This window comes from Hyaena hyaena, unplaced genomic scaffold (genome assembly GCF_003009895.1).
Source record: "Hyaena hyaena isolate Hyena2069 unplaced genomic scaffold, ASM300989v1 scaffold_271, whole genome shotgun sequence".
Lineage (NCBI taxonomy): Eukaryota > Metazoa > Chordata > Mammalia > Carnivora > Hyaenidae > Hyaena > Hyaena hyaena.
Genome location: NW_024080902.1, coordinates 531,003 through 553,561, shown reverse-complemented (window position 1 = coordinate 553,561; position 22,559 = coordinate 531,003). Strand labels below are relative to the sequence as shown.

Below are 22,559 nucleotides of genomic sequence, written 5' to 3'. Positions count from 1 at the left end.
TACAGTATTTTCTGTATACATTTCTGAAAGTAAGAATTGATGTTAAACCATTAAGGCTAATCAACACTCTGCTCTATTTATTCAAAAACTACAGTGTTGTCTTGGAGACTGGCAACATGAAAGGGTTTTTCCCCAGGTACAACACTTACTAGGTAATGTTTTATGAGTTAAGAGAATATTGTTATTATGTATAGACTCTGGGGACTGTATGAGGCCTAAAGGGAAGATATTTTCAGGAGCCCAGGAGGCAAATCTGCTTGTCAGTGGCAAAATGCCCAAGTCGACCATTGTGTGGGAAGGCTTATAGGGTGGGAGTTGGGGGACTATCAAGTAATTTGACATAAACAAAATTTATCAAGCCTGAATTAAAGGGGAGGGAGGCAAGTCGGGCTCTTCATCATGCCCCCACCCTACCCTCATATTTTACACTTCTCATAATCATGCAATAACTACAGCAATAGAAGAGCTAACTATCCAGGGCTGCTGTGTTGCAACATCCTTCCATTATCAGCAAGTGTTTTGATAATATCATGGCTATACATTTGGATGCTAAGCAGCAGGAAAAAAGCATCAGCTTAAGGGATCTGCTATATTTCATATAGAGAATATATGAAAAAGGAAAAGTTTTTCTAATGCTCCAAGGGACACAAATGATCAGATTTCTTTTCAGAGTTTGTGATTACGTAGCTTTGGTTGGTTGCACTGAGGCTTAATTTTAGATCTAGGTTTTTACTATATTTTGTCACTGATGCCTCATGAGTTAATTCCCATATCCTTTCCTTTGTACTAATATAACTTAATGTTTTAGGGACAAAAAATATATACACAATGATCCTCAATTTTGGGTTAAAGAATAGGAAAAAATATTTGTCCCTTAAAAGGCAGTAAAAAAATCTAAAAGTGGAAATTGCTGAATGTTTTTTCTTTGTAGACCAAAACAAGATATGATGACGTTTTTTATCCTATGCCAGGTTGCTAAAACTGAGACACATCAGTAGGAAATTTTTCCATATAATCATTGAAGCCAGGTTATCATTACTTTGTTTCTTGTACTCTGAAATTTTCCTAAAAAGACCAATTCTTTACGGACTCTATTCAGGGTAAAACCAGAGCCTGTTTACCATTGCAGTAAATAAAAACTGCTAAGTCCAACTTTTGATACCTGATATATTATTGCTGAGCTACAACATTCATCTACATCAACAAAATGATTGATTTAGAAGTTCCCATATTCCAAGAGGTTTCCACAATTTTAGGAATATCAGCTAAGAGTATCAAGTTCCATGTAAGCATCAACACAGTACAAATATGCTGGAGAAATTTATAATGTATTATATCCAATTATGTCAGCAGGCTATGAATCATACCCAATTATCAAGATGCATAAGTGCCTTTTATGTGACGCTCAAACATCATTAATTTTGTGCTTAGCATAAGCTGCTCAAATGGTATGATTTCAGTAATTTCTAGCATCGATATTACAACATCAATATAAATTCAATGCAAATTGGAAAATGAACATCTTCATCTTGTTTATATCTGTAAAAAGGCATTTACTGAACACAGGAGCACACTGAACCAATACTTGTATTGAAAAAAAGAATCTGGAATGTAGCACTGAGACCCTGAATAAGAGGAGTGAATACACAAGGCAATTCCCAGAGAAAGCCTAGCTAACCAGCCAAAGCATTCTTACAGGCTCTCTGCAAGTAGTCACTGAGGTAAAACCAATATAACTGTTGTAAGTATGAAAAATGAAGAAACTAACACTCTTACCTCATAACAAACTGAATTGATCAAATTAAACCTTTACCATAAATTACCCATTTATCTTAGTATTTATAAAATGGATTCCCTGTCTGGAAAATCTCAGTTTATCACACATCTAAGGCAATTAGAACGTAAAATTTTTTTTCTACTATCTTTACAGTAATAATTTAATTAAAAATGTTTGATTTCTCATTTGTTTTAAAGAAGAGAGCCCCTACATACTGCAGAGCAATACGTTGAATTGTGTGTCAATTTTGAATCAAAGCAATTAAAATTATTTTAAAAATCCACAGAAACTTACCTCAAAGTCAAGGTCTGAATATCGTGATTTTCTTCTCTGTTAGATTTTTTTAAAAAGAAGAAAAACCAAAATAAAGTTATGTTTAGTCAAACAAAATGAAAATTATTTTCAATTAAATATCCTGTACCTTTGTATTACAAGTATTTCCTTCAAGTAAGAATAATGTGGAAATTTTTATAGTTTCACATTCTTCCATCCATAGGATTTCATTTTTACTTTGAACTTCCATTAAAATTAAATAATATAAAAATACAGAATATTTCTCATCCTGACCTCTTAATTTTTTCAGCAAGGAGAATGTTTTTTAAATGTGAATTTACACACAACTTTCAATCTTGAAGGAGACCTCAGGTCTATGACAGCAAAACTATAATTTTTATTTTAGAGACACAAAGGAGTAAAAGGTATATAGGAAAACATCATATACACCTCTTAAGACTTCCCACCAGCCTACCTCAGTCTTCATTTCTACCAAACTCTCTCTGGCCTTCTGTCTGAGTCCCAAAGTTCTGTATGTCTCACCCACATTTTTTTTGGTATTTGATGGTTCTCCATGATAGGAAAGTCCTAACTGCTAGTTCTTAGGAACTAAAGTATTATAATTTAGTAAAAAAAAAATAGTTCACACGCTAGTGAAATATAAGTGTAGATGTCAATTATTTCAGTGTCCCTTATGGCTCTGACTCTCAAACAGTTCCAGAATCTAGTTATGGATCAGTATGTATTAATAAAATAATTAGGCGGTAGACCTGATAAAATCAGAAAATATTACTTAAATGAAACTAATGTGATTCTATGAATATCAGTGTAGGGAAGGTATACGTAGCCTGTGCCAAGAGGGATTTGGTATAGAAGGAGATACCTAGTAAATGTAGAAGGGTCCTCCAAATATTTAGAGAATAAAGCAATTTTCCAATATGCCTTTTCTTTTAATTTTTAAAGTTTATTTATTTTGAGAGACAGAGTGAGTGGGGGAGGGGCAGAGGGAGGGAGAGAGAGAGAGAGAGAGAGAGAGAGAGAGAGAGAGAATCCCAAGTAGGCTCCAAACTGCTAGCATGGAAGCCCAATATGAGGCTTGAATTCATGAACCATGAGATCATGAGATGAACTGAAACCAAGAGTTGGATGCTTAACTGACCGAGCCACTCACACATCCCAGAAATTTTTTTTTAATTTGGATTTTTTTTGGATGAACTGGGGATGAAAATAATTACTAAAAACAATATTTAGGCAGTTGAATATGTAAACCTTTAGGCAAATGTCTTTGATTTTTTTTCTCTTCTGCTATTCTAATACCTATCTTAAGTTTTGGTAACCTAACAGGGAACACCGCACATGATAGTTGAGAGATGCTTGAAACTGCTAAATAGTAGAGACAGAAATCAATGTAGTTTATTGACAAATATGCCCCCATTTCTGCAGCTAGAGTTACAATGTCACCGTAGAACCAGAACTTCCCTATATAACCAACTTCCCAAAGCATGCTTCACTAGACAGAAAAAATATATACTAAAAGAAAGATTTTGTTTAAAAATAAAGTATAAAAGCTTTGAAATTATTTGATTACAGTGGAGCTGGATCACGGTATCCAGTCTTCAGGTATGATCAAGGAGAGTGTTGAGAAGGAGATTGTTTTATTTAAAATTTTTTTTAACGTTTATTCATTTTTGAGAGACAGAGCATGGGCAGGGGAGGGGCAGAGAGTGAGGGAGACAGAGGATCTGAAGCAGGCTCCAGGCTCTGAGCTGTCAGCACAGAGCCCGACCATGGGACTTGAACCTATGAACCACACGGTCATTACCTGAGCCACCCAGTGCCCCTGAAGACACTGCTTTATTAAATGGAAACAGCATGTTGATGGTCACTTTGTTTCCTGTCTCCAGTCACTGTAGCCTAGCCTTGGTGACATACTGGAAGGAGAAAAGTATGTAGGAAGGCATTTAACCTAGGCCTCCTTTGCCATCTCCCGCCATTATTGTGATCTGTGCTGTAAAAAAAAATCAGGCTCCAATGTAGTGCATAGTAGTTTTCTGCAGTATCAATGCTAAATGTCAGTGTTTCCATTCTGCTCTTGAATGCTTGGCCTTCTTGGCACTGCGACTCAGCAGGACAGTTTTGTAAGTATACATTAAGCAAAATTCTTTTCTTCATACAGCAAAATGCAAGCATGGAAACAGTTTTAAGCAGTTGTTATAGAACATTAGTCATGAGCTTTGAGTTCCATTTGAAAATTAAATAGTGAGATCTTATGAGGAAGTTTCAGCTAGCTAGCAGAGTAGGAAGAGGCCCTTCTGCTGCTGGCATTGAGGGCTTCTCTGTTGTCAAAGGTGGTAACAACAGTATGTTGCAATGTTTCTGAATGAAAGCTGTGTAGCCTGAGGATGGGACATGCTGATGGCACATGTCACTAAAGGTTCCATATTTTAGGAACAAAAGATGAGAATCTAGAAGAACACCAGAGAGAGAATCTGCTTCTGACAGCAGATGTCACCTATGCACCCATGTTGATGTGAAATATGAAAAAGAAAATGGATATATTCCTATGAATAGATTTACCTCTCTTCTAATCTTATTAAAATTAAATTCTAACGTAAAGGTAGAGCAGAACTAGCAGCCTTAAAGGATTAGACAAAGAAATAAACAATGAAGCAGATTTTAATCAAAAGAGCCTAAAGATGGTGGGGGGTGAGCAGTAAAGACTTAAAAATTAGAGAATGGAAAAAATGTGGTAGATTTTCAGAGCCCGAAGGAAGTTAAACTTTGTGTCATCTAATTCATATCACCACAATACTGACCAAATGTTCCAACCTTTTATAGTTTATAAAGTGCTTTCACATTTGAACATGCTAACTGCCCTGTGGGATGGTCAGGAAAGAATTATTTTTTATATCTATTCTATGAATTAGGAAAACTGAGTCCCAGAATAGTTAAAATGACTTGTTCACTCACAACGGTGGTAAGCTAACGAGCTGAGATTCACACTCAGGTCTTCTAACTCCAAATCCAGTGTCTCTCACTTCTTGTTCATTGGTAAGAGTGGTAATATTTTATAGCCAAGATGCCTGTGATAGTTTGCTGATTGTTACTAGAACTCAGCAAGAATAACATTCGAGGACCCAGGCAATCCAAGGCTGATAGCAGTGGGACAGACACTTTCTAGCCATGAAGTAGGGTCAAACGGAGTAACTTTTATTTGTCAATTCTATTTTAAAAGAAAAAGTCTAATGAGAAAATAATCTAATGGCATTATAAAATTATTTGTGATGATTACAATAACTTAAAAACCATCTAATATGGGATACTTCATGAGAAATGATACAGTAACAAACAGTAGCCGACCTCCACTTCCATGATGTGTCTCCCAGTGCAAAATCTAGTTTATTTTAGATAAAATCATGGAAAAATGTGGTATAATGCAAGAACCAGCGTGTTCAATTCTGTTATCCTTGGTATACAGGCAGTATGTTGGAAAGTATTTCAAAGCACTGAAGTTTGTAGAAACTATGACTGACTTATATGTTTATTCAAATGTCCCTTTGAGCTTGCTGGGAAGTTATTGTAAAGTGGTTAGAAATAGTGGTTATATGTTTAAAAAATTGGACTCAATTAATAAAAGTGATCAAATCATGACAATTTTTTTTTCTGATTAAGTTGACAACTGAAGAATTGGTACATAATAAATTTAAAATAAACTAGGGAGGGGGTGCCTGGGTAGCTCATTCACTTAAGTGTCTGACTTGGGCTCAAGTCATGATCTCATGGTTCATGAGTTCAATGGTTGGTGAGTTCGAACCCTGCATCAGGCTCTGTGCTGACAGCTCAGAGTCTGGAGCCTGGAGGCTTCTTTGGATTCTGGGTCTTTTCTCTGTCCCTCTCTTGCTCACATTCTGTCTTTCTCTCTCTCTCTCAAAAATAAATAAATGGTAAAAAAATATGCCAGGGTGATATTAAAATATTTTATGAAGATATAAACCTGTCTATATAAACCCCAATTTCTCAAATAACTTGTTACAAATATCCTTTTTGTCATAGTAGGTAACAAAAAAATCTCATCGGCTCTTCTATGTGGTTTCCTTTTCTTAATTTTCCACGTAGAACTCATCCTTACTTGTATTCTGTCCTCAACACTCCACTAAAATTCTTCTTGCAAGGTCTCTGATGAGCTCCATCTGGTCAATTTCAAGGTCCACCTTCTGTCCTTACCTTGCTTAACTCTCAGAAGCTTTTGAAATTTAATCATCTCCTCATTAAAACACATCATTTTAGCGTTTCCTTGCCTCCCTCCTGTTGGCTATAGCTCATTTTCGAGTGTCTTTTGCTGGCTCTTCTTTATGACCCTGCCATCTATGTGTTGAGTTCCTGAGTTCTCTATTTTCTCATCTTCTCTCCTCAATAATAGCATTCATCCCATGGTGGCAAATTCCATCTTTTAAGTTCCAAACACCCTTTTCCTCCTTCATGTCTGTCCCATCACAGAAAATGTCGGCTATCTAGTTGGTCAAGTCAGCAACTTAGGAGTCAGGCTTCATTTCCTACATCTCTCGCCCTACATATCACATCCAGCAGCAAGTGCTAACTGTTCCACCTCTGAATTCTCTCTTGATCCACGTACTCTTCTCCATCTTCACTTTCATCTCTATAGTGAAAAACATTCACCTCGCCTATCTGGGCAACTTTAGTTGCTCCCTAACTGTCCTCCGGCTTTCTGCATTACTCCTTTTCCTAATATCATTGGATCCTAATCCTTTCCTCCAAGCCATCAAAAGGATGGATGGATGGAGAAATGATCACGACAATCTTTCACTTAAGAGTTTTTGTTTGCTTCCATTGTTTTCACAAGGCTCTGCAAAATCTAGTTTCTTTTTCCTATGCCAATCACATCATACGGAGCTCACCCCTATTCGGCAGGTCTTCTAATCCTGTGAAAGTATCTCAAGCTCTTTCCTATTTCAGGACCTCTGTACTGCGGCCTTTGCCTGAAACACCCCCTCACACTCCAGATCCTCATAGGTCATGCCCCTTCTTTAACTTCACCCTATACAGCACTTCAGAAGGCTCAGACCACTTTATCAAAAGAAGTATCTTCTTCACATTCCATGGTTCTTCCCCAGCCCAGCACACTCTTTTAGAGTATCCATTTGTTAACAGTTAGTTATCTGTCTGTTCCATGGGGTGTATTTACCACAGGGACAGGATCCACATCCACCTTGATCACTTTTATATCCCCAGCATCTGCAAAAGGGCCTGGCACAATAATTCACAAAATTATTGATGAATAATTGAAGGAGGTAGTACACTCTGGCAGCTAAACAAGTCCAAAATAATGTGACTTGTTTCTTATTTTTATTTTGTTTTTCTCATTCTTTGGGAGAATTTAGATAAGCAGGCAGACTAAATACACAAAGAAAACCATTATGAATGGATGAATTGACAGCCAAAAGGATCAAGACAATTTCGGGGAATGTAGGCTTATCACTAATAGAAGGGAAAAAAATTCAGGATGATTTAAGAGTAAGAAAATGAATAAGAGTATGAGGCTACACAGAGGAATACTTAGCAAGTATATGCATTAAGGCATCTCTCCATATCTAAATCCTCTAGAATGATGAATAATTTCTCAAAGGGAATAATTCATTGTGTCACTTCAAATTAAGCTGGACAAGACACTAGAAAATTCACTGCAGGGGATAAATTGCAGTGACTAATAAATGGCAATACAACTGCCATTAAAACTTTCATTGCAGAGCAAGCTGTGGACACGTTCAATGAGAAAGCTTGGATACCAAATCTATTCATAATATCTATGAAAATAATACCTGAAGATAATTAATTTTGAAAAATGACTTTTATTTCAGCCAGTTTTGTTGGTATGCCTACATAAATGACAAAATTCCCCAATCGAGGAGCAAGAATAAAACACTAAAGAAGGGTGAGGCACCCTTTCACCACAGCTATGTGAGGAAAAAATGTAAAAAAGAAAACATGGCTTCTGCACAATGGTCAGTTCTATAATGGTTTCTGCTAGTGACAGTCTCTCAGCTCCCAAGTGAAGCCATAATATTTTGTCTAAAGTCCTAAATATCGATTTAGTACAGCATTCAAGCTTCTTCACAGAAATTCAAGATATAATGGTAATGATATAATAATAACACAACCTTACATCCGAAGTGCTTCTTACAATTTTTAAAGGGTTTTCACATCCATTATCTAATTTGATCCACACAGTAGCTCTAAGGGAGGCAACTGTGATGTGACATTATAGCTAAAATGTTTTACCTTTAAAAACCATTATAGTGAGAGCTCTATAATTCACGTCCAGAGGAAAACTGGAGTATAAAAATTTAGCCTAGATTGGTGTCCCTTTGTACGCATTTATAAATTGAAAGGGACTTATCTGACAATGTTTTCAGATATATATAGTTAAGTTCACACTGACATGGTCAGAAAAGCTCGAGTGGCAAACTTTCTGCTTTTGCTAAAATCATTTTATAATCTACTACCTAACTCTGATTAGTCATTAAGAGTTTCTTCATGAATAAGAAGAATCAAGGCAAAGTATGTCAGGAGAATAAGAGGAACTACTTAATGTATTTACATCAGAGCAAACTGTTCCATAAGAATTCAAGAGATGGTGGAGCTGAGAAGCCACACACAGGATCCTGAAGTAACCCAGAGATTAGCAGAAGAGACTATCCCCTAAGGCTGGACAAAGGGAGATGGCCTTGTGACCTGGGTCCAGAGGCTGACACACGTGGAAGAAGCTGGAAGCCTTCTGGAACAGCAGCTAAAGAGACACAAGGTGCCGCTTAAAGCAGAAACAGCAGGGGAGAAATATCCTGGGATTCTCTCCTCTGCCCACCTCCAATCTCTCCCTAGTGCTTCCTAGTGGCCAACCTTCTCTCTCAGCCAGAGTCACAGGAATCAGCATCAACTATGAGTGATGCAGGGGACCATGTGCCAAATAAGCCCAGGACATGCATAGAAACTGGGAAAAGTTTTGAGTTAGGAAATGTTTCCTATTTAAATCTAACAGCTACAGGCTGTGGAATAAATGCCACTGTTCCAAAGATTCAAAAGCAAATACCTATCTTCCTACAATGATATCTCTAGGCTTTTTTCAAAAAATAAGTAGAACCACAATCCAAAATTTAAACTCTGTTTCATAGTCCTCACAATGGCTTGATAACTAGAATACCTCCATTTCCCCCCACTTGTTCTGTAGCACCTAGTGGTTATTTGCTTTATATACACTTCAAATATCAACACATTTTTTCCCCGTTTTTGAAGGTGAATGATTTAAGTGCTGATGACAATTTTATTCTTCTTAACCTTAAAGCACTTAAAGGACATGGAGAGCTGGAGCCATTGTGAGGATTTCTATGGTAAGAAAATCATAATTATCCCATCACTGTGGAAACTAAATCTTTTAGAAACTAAAATTTTCAGAATTGTTTAAATAGTTTGGAAGATGGAAGACCACACATTAAAAAAGAAGGTAATATTAGGAAGGGGGAAATCTGGATATGTTTTTATGCCAGGGAAGTTCATGCACTTATCAAACTTGTTTACACCCAATAAATAATTGAGGGCTAGCTAAACAAAGCCCCCTGGAGGCTGGAACCTTTTCTGCTAGCACTGCCTTCAGGGTTGAGGTGCCTCCCTCTTTCTTTGTTGTGTCCTGCTTCTTTGAATAAACACTTTCTCACACACACACACACACACACACACACACACACACACACACACTCTTTGGCTTTCTTTGTCTCTCCCTCAAATCTCATTTTTCCTTTGCCTTCTCTTTTCCTTATGAATATCACATCCTGTGCCACAACTGGCAGCTTTTACCTTCTCTTTCTGCCCCCCCCCCTACTTCCCACCATGGCAATTTGTGAATACCCACTCCTCTGGAGGAAACTTCCTGAATTAATATGAATATTGTTTTTTTTTTTTATTATCCTTGGAAGGATCCTGATGCACCTGACCATCTTCTGCTGCTTCAGCTGCCCAGGCTGGATGTTCCTGTGGCTGCCATCTTCCTTCTCACTCGAGGGGGAGACGATTCAAGCTGTTCTATGGTTTGGGCCTCATGTCATTCACATATTCACCCATTTGCATCTTCACATTGTCTTCTGACTCCAAGTACCTCCTGGCTACTGTTGATCTCCTCTTTATACTTCAGCTGATACTTCAGCCACCTTTTGGCTTTTTCTCTAATGTCAGGACATCATTTCCCCCACTAGTTGGCTCTGCAGATACAGTCTAGCAGAGCTAATAACTCAATCTGACATTGCATCATTCTGCTCATAAGGAAAGCACTTTATTTGCATGGCCTACAGCCCTGTCTCTAAAATTTGCCAGTTCTGTATGCCTATACTTTACCCATTTCATGTCTTTATTCACCATAAGACCATGTGTCTGTCAAGGGTTAAAATGAAACTTTAAAGTTGCTCTCCTGCTAATGTCCAGACACATTACTGTCTCTTTTAGACAGTCTAAAATTGATCAGGACAGGAAGATTCTTTTCCTAGATGTGCTATGCACTTGCTCTGTAACCTTGAATAAATGACTTTACTTCAAGGATTATAACAACTTATCCATTGCACAGAGGTGTTGTGAAGATTAATTAATTCATGTTTTTAAGGTGATTTGAGGATCTACTAATGAAAGATGCTATATAAATGCTAATTTTTATTATTCATTCCCACATCTATATATTCTCTTTCAGCTGTCTCCTAAAATGGTTACCCATAAGCAATTACTATTAAATTCTTTTAAAGAATGAAAATGAGGACCTGAATTTTCATTCTGAATCCTGAATTTTCTTCCTTTTCAAGATGTAAGCCTTGTGATCTCTAAGTCATTTAAATGCAGATCTTCTGGCTGAATCACAGTTACACATGATGCTTATAGTTAATAATAAGGATACGGAGATTTGGAAAAATTACAAACTGAACAAAGCAGCACTTGGAAATTCAGTCTATTGTGCAAGCACACACAACCTGTACAATCTCAAACCCAGAAGGGTTTTTAGGCTTTAGATGGAAAGCATTTTTATAATAAGCAGATATTTTAATATATGTCCATTCTAACCCTGTAGCTCATTTTAAAGAGCCATTCTATATAGAAGACTCCATATGGTCATTATGATTTTTGTGTAGTACATCATAATTATGCTTACTTAGGGTGTTATAGTATTATATGCACGCTCACTGAAAATCCTTTTGAAACTTTTGTGATTTTGTATAAACGTTATGCAATTTGTGCTTATGTAGTAGTCATTACTAGAGTAGATCTGCTAGTTTCTGTGATACACCAGTTAGAAACAGAGAAATAGTAGCTATTCTGTTAATTGAGAAGGGTGGAATGCATTGTCGAGTGGGAGCTCTTGGCACTCTAGAGTTAACTTGGCCTTACTGCTCCTATCCTTTGGTTCTAAGGGATGATTCTTCTCAGAAACACCATTCTATTTAGAGTTGATCTAAAATCTAGGAATTTATTCTGATCCCATTTTAGTCTAGAAGTTCCTTGGTCCAGTTGGGGTAAAAAAAAAATCTCAAAATCACACCACTCACCAAGTTACTCTAGCCTTATAGGATATCTCTTCATGTGGATGTAGTAGAAGGAATGGCTTTGAGAGGAGTAGGGAGGTATAATTGCCTCTGGGAACTTTTGAACACTAGAACATACAGTGATCATCACATTTCTGATGGAAAGGGGAAGCAACCAGTTCTAGTGTCTTTCCCTAACTAGTGTCTTATGAAATGATCTAGAATATTAAAACAATTGTAATACATAAAAAAGAATGCATGTACAAAAATCAACTCAAAATGGATAAAGGACCTGAACGTGAGACAGGAAACTATCAACACCCTAGAGGAGAAAGCAGGAAACAACCTCCTTGACCTCCACCGCAGCAACTTCTTACTTGACACATCCCCAAAAGCAAGGGAATCAAGAGCAAAAATAAACTGTTGGGACCTCATCAAGATTAAAAGCTTCTGCACAGCCAAGGAAACAACCCAGAAAATTAATAGGCAACCAACGGAATGGGAAAAGATAGTTGCAAATGACATATCAGATAAAGGGTTAATATCCAGAATCTATAAGGAACTCACCAAACTACACGCCCGAAAAACAAACAACCCAGTGAAGAAATGGGCAGAAGACATGAACAGACACTTCTCCAAAGAGGACATCCAGATGGCCAACAGACACATGAAACGATGCTCAGCATCCCTCCTCATCAGGGAAATACAAATCAAAACCACACTGAGATACCACCTCACGCCAGTCAGAGTGGCTAAAATGAGCAAATCAGAGAACTCTAGATGCTGGCGAGGATGTGGAGAAACGGGCACCCTCCTACACTGTTGGTGGGAATGTAAACTGGTACAGCCCCTCTGGAAAACAGTGTGGAGGTTCCTCAGGAAACTAACAATAGAACTCCCCTATGACCCAGCAATAGCACTGCTAGGAATTTACCCAAGGGATACAGAAATGCTGAGGCATAGGAGCACATGTACCCCAATGTTCATAGCAGCACTCTCCACAATAGCTAAAACATGGAAAGAGCCTAAGTGTCCATCAACAGATGAATGGATCAAGAAGATGTGGTTTATCTATACCATGGAATACTACATGGCAATGAGAAACAATGAAATCTGGCCATGTGTAGCAACATGGATGGACCTTGAGGGTGTTATGCTGAGCGAAATAAGTCAGGCAGAGAAGGACAAATATCATATGTTTGCACGTATAGGAGGATTAGGAGGAACTTGACGGAGGAACAAGCGGGAGAAGAAGGGCGGAAATGGTGGGGGAAAGGGAGAGAGGCAAACCATGAGAGACTCTTGAATGCTGACAAAAACTGAGGACTGATGGATGTGGGGGGGAGGGGGGGATGGGCATGGAGGAGGGCACTTTGGGGATGAGCACTGAGTGTTATGTAGAAACTAATTTGACAATAAACTATTTGTAAAAAAAAAAAATAAAAAAAAAAAAAAAAAAAAGAATGCATGTATTGTATTGTATACTGAACATATGTAATAGACCAGTATTGTATACTAAACATATGTAATAGATGTAGTTTTCAGCAAAATTTCAAGATACAAAGGGCACTTATAAAACAGTAATATGATGCATATCACAAAAAAGCAAGACACTTTCCTTAGATCTTATTTGATTAACTGAAATATAGTATGAATGATACTGAAAACATTTGACTACTCTGTACTTCACTTTATGAGTAAAAAAGAAGCTGAGGGGAATATGCTTTTTTATAAAAGCAATGTGGTTGGACCTGAGCGTCCTGACTCTTAACCTGATCAATATACATCCCTCCTGAGAGTTTGTAATTTAAGATAAAAAGTTTTAGTGGTCATCATTATTCAAGAGCTAAGATCACAACATTTACTCTGGAGGATATTGACCTAACATAATAATAGAATTTGTAATTAGTGTAATGGAAGACCCCACAGAAACATTCCAATTTTGGTATTGTTAATGGATGCCCTCACACAGAAAACCCAGATTTTGGTTTTAAGTTTGTAATGCCATACAGGAACTACTTTAATCACCAAAAGGATCTCTAGTACCTGAGAAACACCAGGAGGATCTTCTATTTTTTCTATTATGAGAGCTCTACTTGGTTCCCATTATGAAAGAATTATGACCGATAGTTATCCTTTTAATTATAGAGGACTCCCTTTTTAAAACATGATCTTGAGAAAGGGCATTCTGATGTACTACTGGAAAAAAAAAGTATGTCTAGAATCTTAATCCCAACATGCCTAAAACATTTGTGTGAGGTAATATGACTCTTTTCTCTCAATCCAGCGTCACATGAGTCAATTTCTCAAATATCAACGATTTCAAATATCAAGGAAAGGTTTATTCTGTTGCTTACCTCTAATGAACTCATTGATATCGTTGACCCAGTTTCACTTCTTGATAGTCCTGCATTATCATCCAACTCAGAGGCCATGAAATTCTTCACAGCTGTGCGAGGCTCAAAGGGCAAATTCTGCATATGTTCCTGGGGTGCAAGGTGTTGATCTAAGTTCATATTGAACTGGTCCATTACAGGGGGGTTCATGTTGAATTCAGGATTCACTTTGTAGTGCAATAACCTTTCATGTGGCAAGGTTTCCATACCAATATTCATTTTGCTTTCCTCTTTCATTGATGGCTGGGTATTTACAGAACCTCTGGGCATCACAATATAGTCACTTTCCATCATTCTTTCTTGAGGATGGACTATGTCCATATCAGCTCCTCTCAAATTGTCATCCGTACATAAGTACACAGTTCTTCGCAATTCGCTGTTCTCTTTTTTCAAACACTGATTGCCCAGCTCATTCATACTCATGGGCATGTGCATACCGGTGGGTTGCTGGATAATGACTTTGGAAATAACGTTTCCAGGCAGTGTTGAATAGCTTAGCCCTTCAGGATTTGTTGCCTTTTCTTCTTCATCATCATTTAGAGAAATCCTAGAGAGTGTTCCTGTTATTGTTGCTGCTCGGCAAGGACCAATGTCCTTGTGAAGCACTATAAATTAGGATATAAAAATTCAGAAAAGACAGTTAGTGGATATTTTTTCATTGCTGTATTTTGCTGTCCCTCTACTAATTTCCTTAATAAAATAAAATAATAATATTTAGAAACTATATATCTGGGGCGCCTGGGTGGCTCAGTCAGTTAAGTGTTCGACTTCGACTCAGGTCATGATGTCACGGTTCATGGGTTCAAGCCCCACATCAGGTTCTGTGCTGACAACTCAGAGCCTAGAGCCTTCTTCAGATTCTGTGTCTCCCTCTCTCTCTGCCCCTTCCCCATTCATGTTATGTTTCTCTCTGTCTCAATAATAAACATTAAAAAATTTAAAAAAATTTTTTTAAAGACTATATATCTATTGTTTGTAGATGGTCCAGATTACTCAATCACTCTTTATTAATTTGGATATATTTTCATATGTTTATTGATTCTCAGGTAGTCCATAACTAAAACTTATTGGAAAGTTGATTAATGTACTTTCAAAAATCTCAGCACCCTATTGTTTAAAATTTTTTTTAATATTTTTATTTATTTCTGAGAGAGAGAGAGACAGACAGCGTGAGCAGGGGAGGGTCAGAGAGAGAGGGAGACACAGAATCCGAAACAGGCTCCTGGCGCTGAGCTAGCTGTCAGCACAGAGCCCGACAAGGGGCTCAAACCCATGAAGCATGAAATCATGACCTGAGCCGAAGTTGGATGCTTAACCGACTGAGCCACCCAGGTGCCCCTCAGCACCCTATTCTTAAACAACTCTGCATATGCTTTTAGGGAAAAAGCAGATTACCAGAGAAGGTTCTCCATAAATCTACTGCAACGAGTTTTTGAAATTATGGATATATTCACACAAATTTTACTTTTTCTCAAAGGCTTTTCCCCTAAAGAATTCTACAAGTTCTATTCATTAAAATACTTCTTGAAAGAGGTAATTCAATGAGAATTTCATACTACTACATCAGAAATTCCTCTAAAATTATGCATGTTAAAAATTAATGACCATTTATCTGTGAAGTCCATATGGTCAAGGTAGATACAGGGTTCAAAAGTATTTATCATCTTCAGTTCCATGAAGGAAAAAAAGAATATCTTTATAAGATAAATCCATATGCTCAAATGCCCTTGAGGGGGTATTAAAATTGCCACTGACTTTAAGCAGGGAAAACTGTATGAGCCTCTGACAACTCTATTCAATTTCAAGCTTAAAAAATAATCACTTAGAAAAATTAAAAATTCATGTTAACTTATAGTAAGAGAGGGGAAAAATGAAACTGAACCAAGTAAAACAAACCAACAGAAGGGTTCAGGATTTTTTATTGGAATATATTTTAGTTTTTTTCTTTAGTTTCTATACAAGAAGAAAGTCATATATTATGAGTAACAGTAGCAGAAAGACTTGAATGCTTAGTTGTAAACAACTGTGAGTTTTGAGGTAGGGAAGAATGAAATTCTGAAAAAATATCCTTGGTAATTTTGGTATTGAAAGCACACAGAACACTTAATGCTATTCTATGTACAAAGCAGAGCAATTATAACTGAAAATGTCATTAGGCATAGATAACTATAAAATATTTGGTTTGTTGTTTCCTCATGAAAAGTTTCAGATATATTGAATTTTATCCATTGATATCCAATTTTCAAATAGCATCATAATTATGCATTAAGCAGAACTTGAAAAATAGAAGATTGTGAATGTCTTTCCCTACTACAAAGAAGCTTTAAAAATTACTGCAGAATATGCATCATTCAAGAAAAAGAATCATCCATGTAATATCTTTTATCTTTTGAGATTCCATATTTAATATTGTATTAGGTTTCTATTTCAGACACTGTATATCAAGTTAAATTTATATCTATATTTTTATTGATCTACAATTTGGTTGTAACTTTTTGTATTATTATATAAAAAGGTAGAATGATTTGCTTTAAAAAACTTATTCCCAAACCTCTTAATAGATCAGTGATGAACTGTGGTTGCTAGGAAGAATTTGCATAAAAAACATCAACGAGCTAATTATGTTAAATTAATAGAGTTAATGACATTCTAAATAACATACTTGAAAAAATCTATTAATTTTTAATGTGTAAAAATTAATTCAAAATTTATAGCAGTACAATTTAAAGGCAGTCACAGGCACATGTCTTTTGACATTAAGGACATACAGATAATTTTATACTTTTATGAATACATTGTAAACTATAAGTGAAACTTTGGAACTGAATATTGATTTTATAATCTGTATTTATGCAAGATACATTTAATGTTTTATCAGTTAATACCATTTGTAGTTAAAGTCACCACATTTTTATCAAATGACACAGTTATCTTTACTGAAAAATTGTATATCTTAAATATTTGGGGAAAGATAATTCTTCTTATGAAGTGGTGTCTTCTCTATATGAAAGATAAATCTACCTCTTAGACTTGCTTAAAATTGATATCCAAATTTTGGATAAACATAAACAAATGCATACCACCTACACATACAGACATGATGTTGAAGTGATAGGACATTGACGAGAAATTAACTAAGTTGTGAAAGGCAAAACCCAAAACACAACAACACAACAAAACAAAAAGCACCTAAATATTCTGCATGATCAGATATACATTCTACCCTTTAGGAAAGTGAATTTCAACAAAGAGAAAGATAACTCAGAGTCCATGCATTGAAACTTTAAAATCGAATCTATCTGTACATGAACACAAATCTCTAGAAACACTCAGAGCAAAGTTACTGATGAGGTCAGTTAAAAAAGGCACAGACAAAATATGAAAACATTATAAAAATATTTTTTAATAAAATAATGGTCTTGGCCTGTATTAGGAATACTAAATCCCAGAATGCAATGAAGTTTAGGGCAAAGCGGTAATTTAACAAAGGAGCAGGATGAAAACTGATGGATGAGACCAGAGCTTGGAGAGGATGGTGTAATACAGTGGTTCTGCCAACTTCAGCCTCCGTCAGAATATCTGGATGGCTTGTGAGAACACTTATTACTGTACCCCAGCTCCCAGTAGCTCTGGGGTAGGGCCTAAAGTTTACACTTCTAACAAGTTCCCAGATGACGCTAACACTGCTGGTCTGGGCAAAACTACTCTGTTCCTACTTTGATCCTCTGTCAAGGAAAACTGTGAAGAGTACACCAAAGAGGCTAAAAGAAAACTAAACTAAAGGTCTGAAAACAAGAATCAAATGAATACCTAGTTGTTTTAAATAAACTCAGGCTTCTGGACCCCAGACAGATCATGTCCCATCTTGGAATACAGATGTGGAAGCTGGCACCATGGCTAGTGATCTTTGAGAAATTATGGAGAGCAGATGGAGCAAAGGAGAATGTTTTATCAGTTTTCCAAGGACAGAAATGGTAGACTTAGGAAGCCAAACACCAGTGAGATCATTTCTTAGCAATATTTTTTTAGATATTAAACAAGAAAGAATGTTTCCTAATGCCCCATTCCCAGGTCCACTATGTGCTGTCAAGTTATGACAGTTGTTCTACTTCTCTGCTAGAACCAGACTCTACACTGAGTATTTTCAGTGAATTCAGAACTGAGAATATGGGGGCACCTGGGTTGCTCAGTGGGTTAAGCATCTGACTCTAGATTTTGGTTCAGGTCATGGTCTCATGGTTCGTGAGTTTGAGCCCTACCTCTAGCTCTGTGCTGACAGTGCAGAACCTGCTTGGGATTCTCTCTCCCTGTCTCTCTGCCCATCCCCCGCCCCCATAAATAGATAAATAAACACTTAAAAATAAGAGGTGAGAATATGAACTTAGTCTCTTATATTCTTGTGATTGTAACAACTCTGTAATCTCAGAGCCTGCATAGATGTTTAATGTTTATCAGTTGAGTCTGAAAAATATACTGAAAGGGAGTCAGTGTGGGGTATGTGGGAGGTGCCCTCCTGAACACAGCAGGGATCTACACTCTTCTCCCATCCAACTTCTTTATTGACAGTTTAAATAAATGTTCAGAAAATATTCTTATCAAACTTTCAATGCCAAAAAATTTCAAATGGATAGAATGCTAACCTGAAACTAGCAAACGGAGATAAATGCAAGGCCAGATTTTTCTTCAAGGGAAACAACTCAGAGCCTTTATACAATCCTATACCAGTAAAGTTGTGACAACTACTGAGGAAAGTCTTAGGGGTTTAGATAACAAGTTGACAGTAGTAATATACCAGTTGCTCTGAAATGCGATGCAAACGTAGATAACATTAATATGAGCAAAGAGCCAACTATGAGAAATGCTGAACAAGTGTGTACATTTGGGCACCATAATTTAAAAATTACTGACAAATTGGAGGCTATGTGGGGGACCATGCCTGCTGGTGGTAAATACTATGAGGAATGAATGAAGAAACATGGTTTGTTTAGTCTGGAGAAAAAGGACTTGAATTGGATTAAATAGTATTTGCTTAAATATCTGGATATTTAGATGAAGTAGATATCCAATCTTATTCTAGAAAGCAGCACTAAAGTCAACAAATACAAGGTAAAATAAGGTATGTTATAATCCCTTTATGTGATATAAAGAAATGTTTCCAACAACTGGAATTATCCAAAAAATGAACGTGTAGTTTTCTTTGAAACTCTTGAATCATCTACTCCTGGTGAGCATTTAGCCACATGCTAAGGATGGCCATCAGGGACCCTGTCCATGGGGCCCTAGTGCTCTAAGGCACAGAGCACTGCACAGTTTCTTCTGGGCCCCACTAAGACTATAACAGCAGCAGCAGTATCACACACACACACACACACACACACACACACACACACACACACACATTCACAATCCATTTCATTCTTGCAACAGCCCATATTCCACAGAAGATGAAACTGAGGCACAAAGAGGCTAACCTGGCCTTACACCTGACAGCCAGTAAGCAGTGGAATGGAAGTCTTAGGTCTCCAAGTCAATGCTTTTCTCCTGTCACTGTGCTTCCTAATTCTTAGTTTCTCAATCCTCATTCTCCTTTCACCCCTGACTCCTCTCTCTCCACCACATTCTGCTATTGAAATGCTTCCCTTTGGAAGATTCTCCTTATTCATCCACAGGAATATGTGATGTGCAAACTGCAGCATTTTCTTTAAGATCAAAATCATAAAAATGATTTAATATCCCTAATGATATTTCCAAAATTCAAATATTCTTACCTGATCGACAAGCAATGTCTACATCCTTTTCAAAGTCTGTCTGTAACAAGAAATAATAAGGTATAGAATCATTTGACGAAGACCTCGAGTGACTTTTACTAACTAGATTAACCAAAGTTTACAGATATCTGACTAGGCAGTACTGGATTATTATTTTGTGCAAGAGAAATTTCTCAAGGGATAATCAAATTGTGTTCAAGACTATTTCCTAAAGACCGAATGTTGAATAAAAGCAGTGGAAAAGTGGCATACAATTTTAATAAAGCAATACAACTTTATCTGTCAGCTTCAGTCAAGAGATGATACCATATATAAAAGGAGAGAATTTCAAGGCAATTCCTTAAACCACAATTTAAAAAGAATGTGCACTATTACAAACATACTTAAATACATGTCTTTGCTATTTCTATTTTCAAATATTCACCTTGAATATATTGTTTATAATGTAGTATCTTATAGTATAGCTTTGTCAAACCCTTAATCGTCAAACTAGGCTCTTCTCATTATTCATTTTCATTCAAATTGACAAAACACTTTTAGGTTTAAGAATTAAAATGGAAGATTAAACAATACTAAGCTGGTCTACAACTTGCTAGGGTTCAGTTTCATCCCCATATTTTCCTACAACTTTTATTGTAAATCAGGTACTTTTTTTAAACGGTAAAATTAAATTAACCCATCCTAATCAAGCTCTTCCAGTCATACACTGGAGGATGTTATTTAGAACTTTTTTATATTTTAAATTAGAAATCTCAATATTTGTTTTTAACACAGAATTGATTATTCCTCCTCAAGTCTTAGCTACTAGTATATGGTTTAGACTATTTTATGTTGCCTGATCCGAAAACATTCATATAAATTAAATATATTGCAAAAGAAATCTCTAAGCCCTGGTTTTAACAAATCACACCTTAAATCTTACCTTATTTCTAAAAGACACCAAAGTGTTCATGCCTAAAGTACCCCTTAATCTCAACAGTAGGAGCCCATGTACAATGACTGACCTTTTACTGGAATTGTAGCCACCCTTTTCTACTTGAGGGCAGTGGTTCTAATCTTAGGTTGCATACTAACCACCAATACCACTCCAGAGATTCTGATTTCATTGATCTGGAGTGTGGATTCTAATGTACAAACAAGGCCAAGTACCACTGCTTTAAGACCAGAAGTGAAGGTCCACAGTGTTCTCATCTGTAAGCAAACATGTTCCTGTGGACAAACTGTTATCCCTAATTTTTATCCCTCTCAGGGATGAGGGTAGTCTCAGATGTTTCATGGAGACCCCATACTCAACACACCCAGAAGGCTGATAACAGATCCTCTACTCCTAACCAATCCAGAGAGAATGGTTATCTGGTATCTCTAAGTCTGTTAAGGAACTAAAGCCAATGTCACTCAAAATTTGTTTATGCCCTTCACAAGTCATGACTTAATCAACAATCAGAAGGAAAAGAAAAACTCACCATTATTTGAGCATGCCCATTAGGAAAAGAACTCGAAGAATCAGCATTGATTGGATCCTGACAGTTTCTCAATCGGCATCTAAATGCATCCTGAACCTGTGGGGGTGGGGAAGAAACATTAATTTCCTTCTCTCTTGGTAATGACAAGATACTGTCTATATTGGCAATCAACTGAGAACACAGTTAGTGTTTTATGGTCTGATACCCATTTCGTTTACTTCTTAAAATGTATACCAGTATACCTGCATTTTATGCTAAGGAAATTGATCTCTTGTCATAATCTATAGGGGGGGAGTTGGGAAGTCCTCAGTTATCACAATGGCTGTGTCTGGCTGAACACCAGTAATTCTTGCCAGAGGGCAGGTTTATTTTCACTGCTACAAACAATGTGTGTGTTTTTCAAGGGGGATTTACTATTTGGTATGGCATAATCTTCATAATAGCCTTAACCATTGTGAAAATGAGATTACTCCATGAACTCTGACTAGAATTGATTTGGCATTTTCCCTTTATGTCTCATGTAAGGGATCATATTGGGGAAACTATTTCTTATCTCATTCAAGTACTATGTGCCCTGGTGTAAAAACAAAACACAAGGAAACAAAAAGATAACAAAAACACTCTGTTTCTGGTTGTCTTTAAAAAAAAAAGAAGATCACTTAGCAAAACCAAATTTCCTAATACCTATTCACAACTGGATTCTGTGTAAAGAACACATACCACAAGGAAATTTGAACATTAAATCCTTTATTAAACAAGTGAGTAAACATGAATAACAAACACACAAATCAATTGAGAGTTATTCTGATCATATGATGCCTTTGCATCAACATCCTTTCCACTTCCTGTGGCTCTTTAGGCTCCTAACAAGCTATTGATAGACATTATCACAGTTGCTTCTTTACAAGTCAATGGCAAGGTCATTTTATTCATATTTTGTTGTTTTGGCTTCACAGGTTTGATATTTTCCTTCTAGGTTATTATAATCTATTTCATTGGATTAAAAAACCAAGCAGAGATGATGTCACATATCAGCTATTTTACAGTAATACCATCACACAGATGACCAAAGTAAACACATAATGAATGCTCTTTACTTTTGAAAAGCGCTGGCATAAAATATCATGTCACTTTTTTTTGCTGTGAGATGTGCATAGATATGTATTGGCCAGAAGAAAACTGAACCTATTAAGTTGTTTTCAGCTCCTCTCAGCCACTTCATATGCCATTATGAAAGATTTGGAAAGTGATATAGGGTTTAGTCACTACCACAGACTACTGGTCAACCAGTATGATGAGACCTTGTCTACTTC

The 22,559-nt window shown here is 36.7% G+C and overlaps 1 protein-coding gene across 1 annotated transcript in view; it reads right to left on the bottom strand.

Moving 5' to 3' along the window:
* Positions 1–22,559, bottom strand: part of ADGRB3 (adhesion G protein-coupled receptor B3) — a 439,933-nt gene that overhangs the window by 22,739 nt on the left and 394,635 nt on the right. Inside the window, exons 25-28 of the mRNA XM_039245799.1 lie at positions 21,247–21,342; positions 19,784–19,823; positions 13,977–14,620; positions 2,072–2,107 (exon numbers count right to left, since the gene is read on the bottom strand). Of these exons, the coding sequence (XP_039101730.1) occupies positions 2,072–2,107; positions 13,977–14,620; positions 19,784–19,823; positions 21,247–21,342 (816 nt within the window). The remainder of the gene's footprint in view (positions 1–2,071; positions 2,108–13,976; positions 14,621–19,783; positions 19,824–21,246; positions 21,343–22,559) is intronic.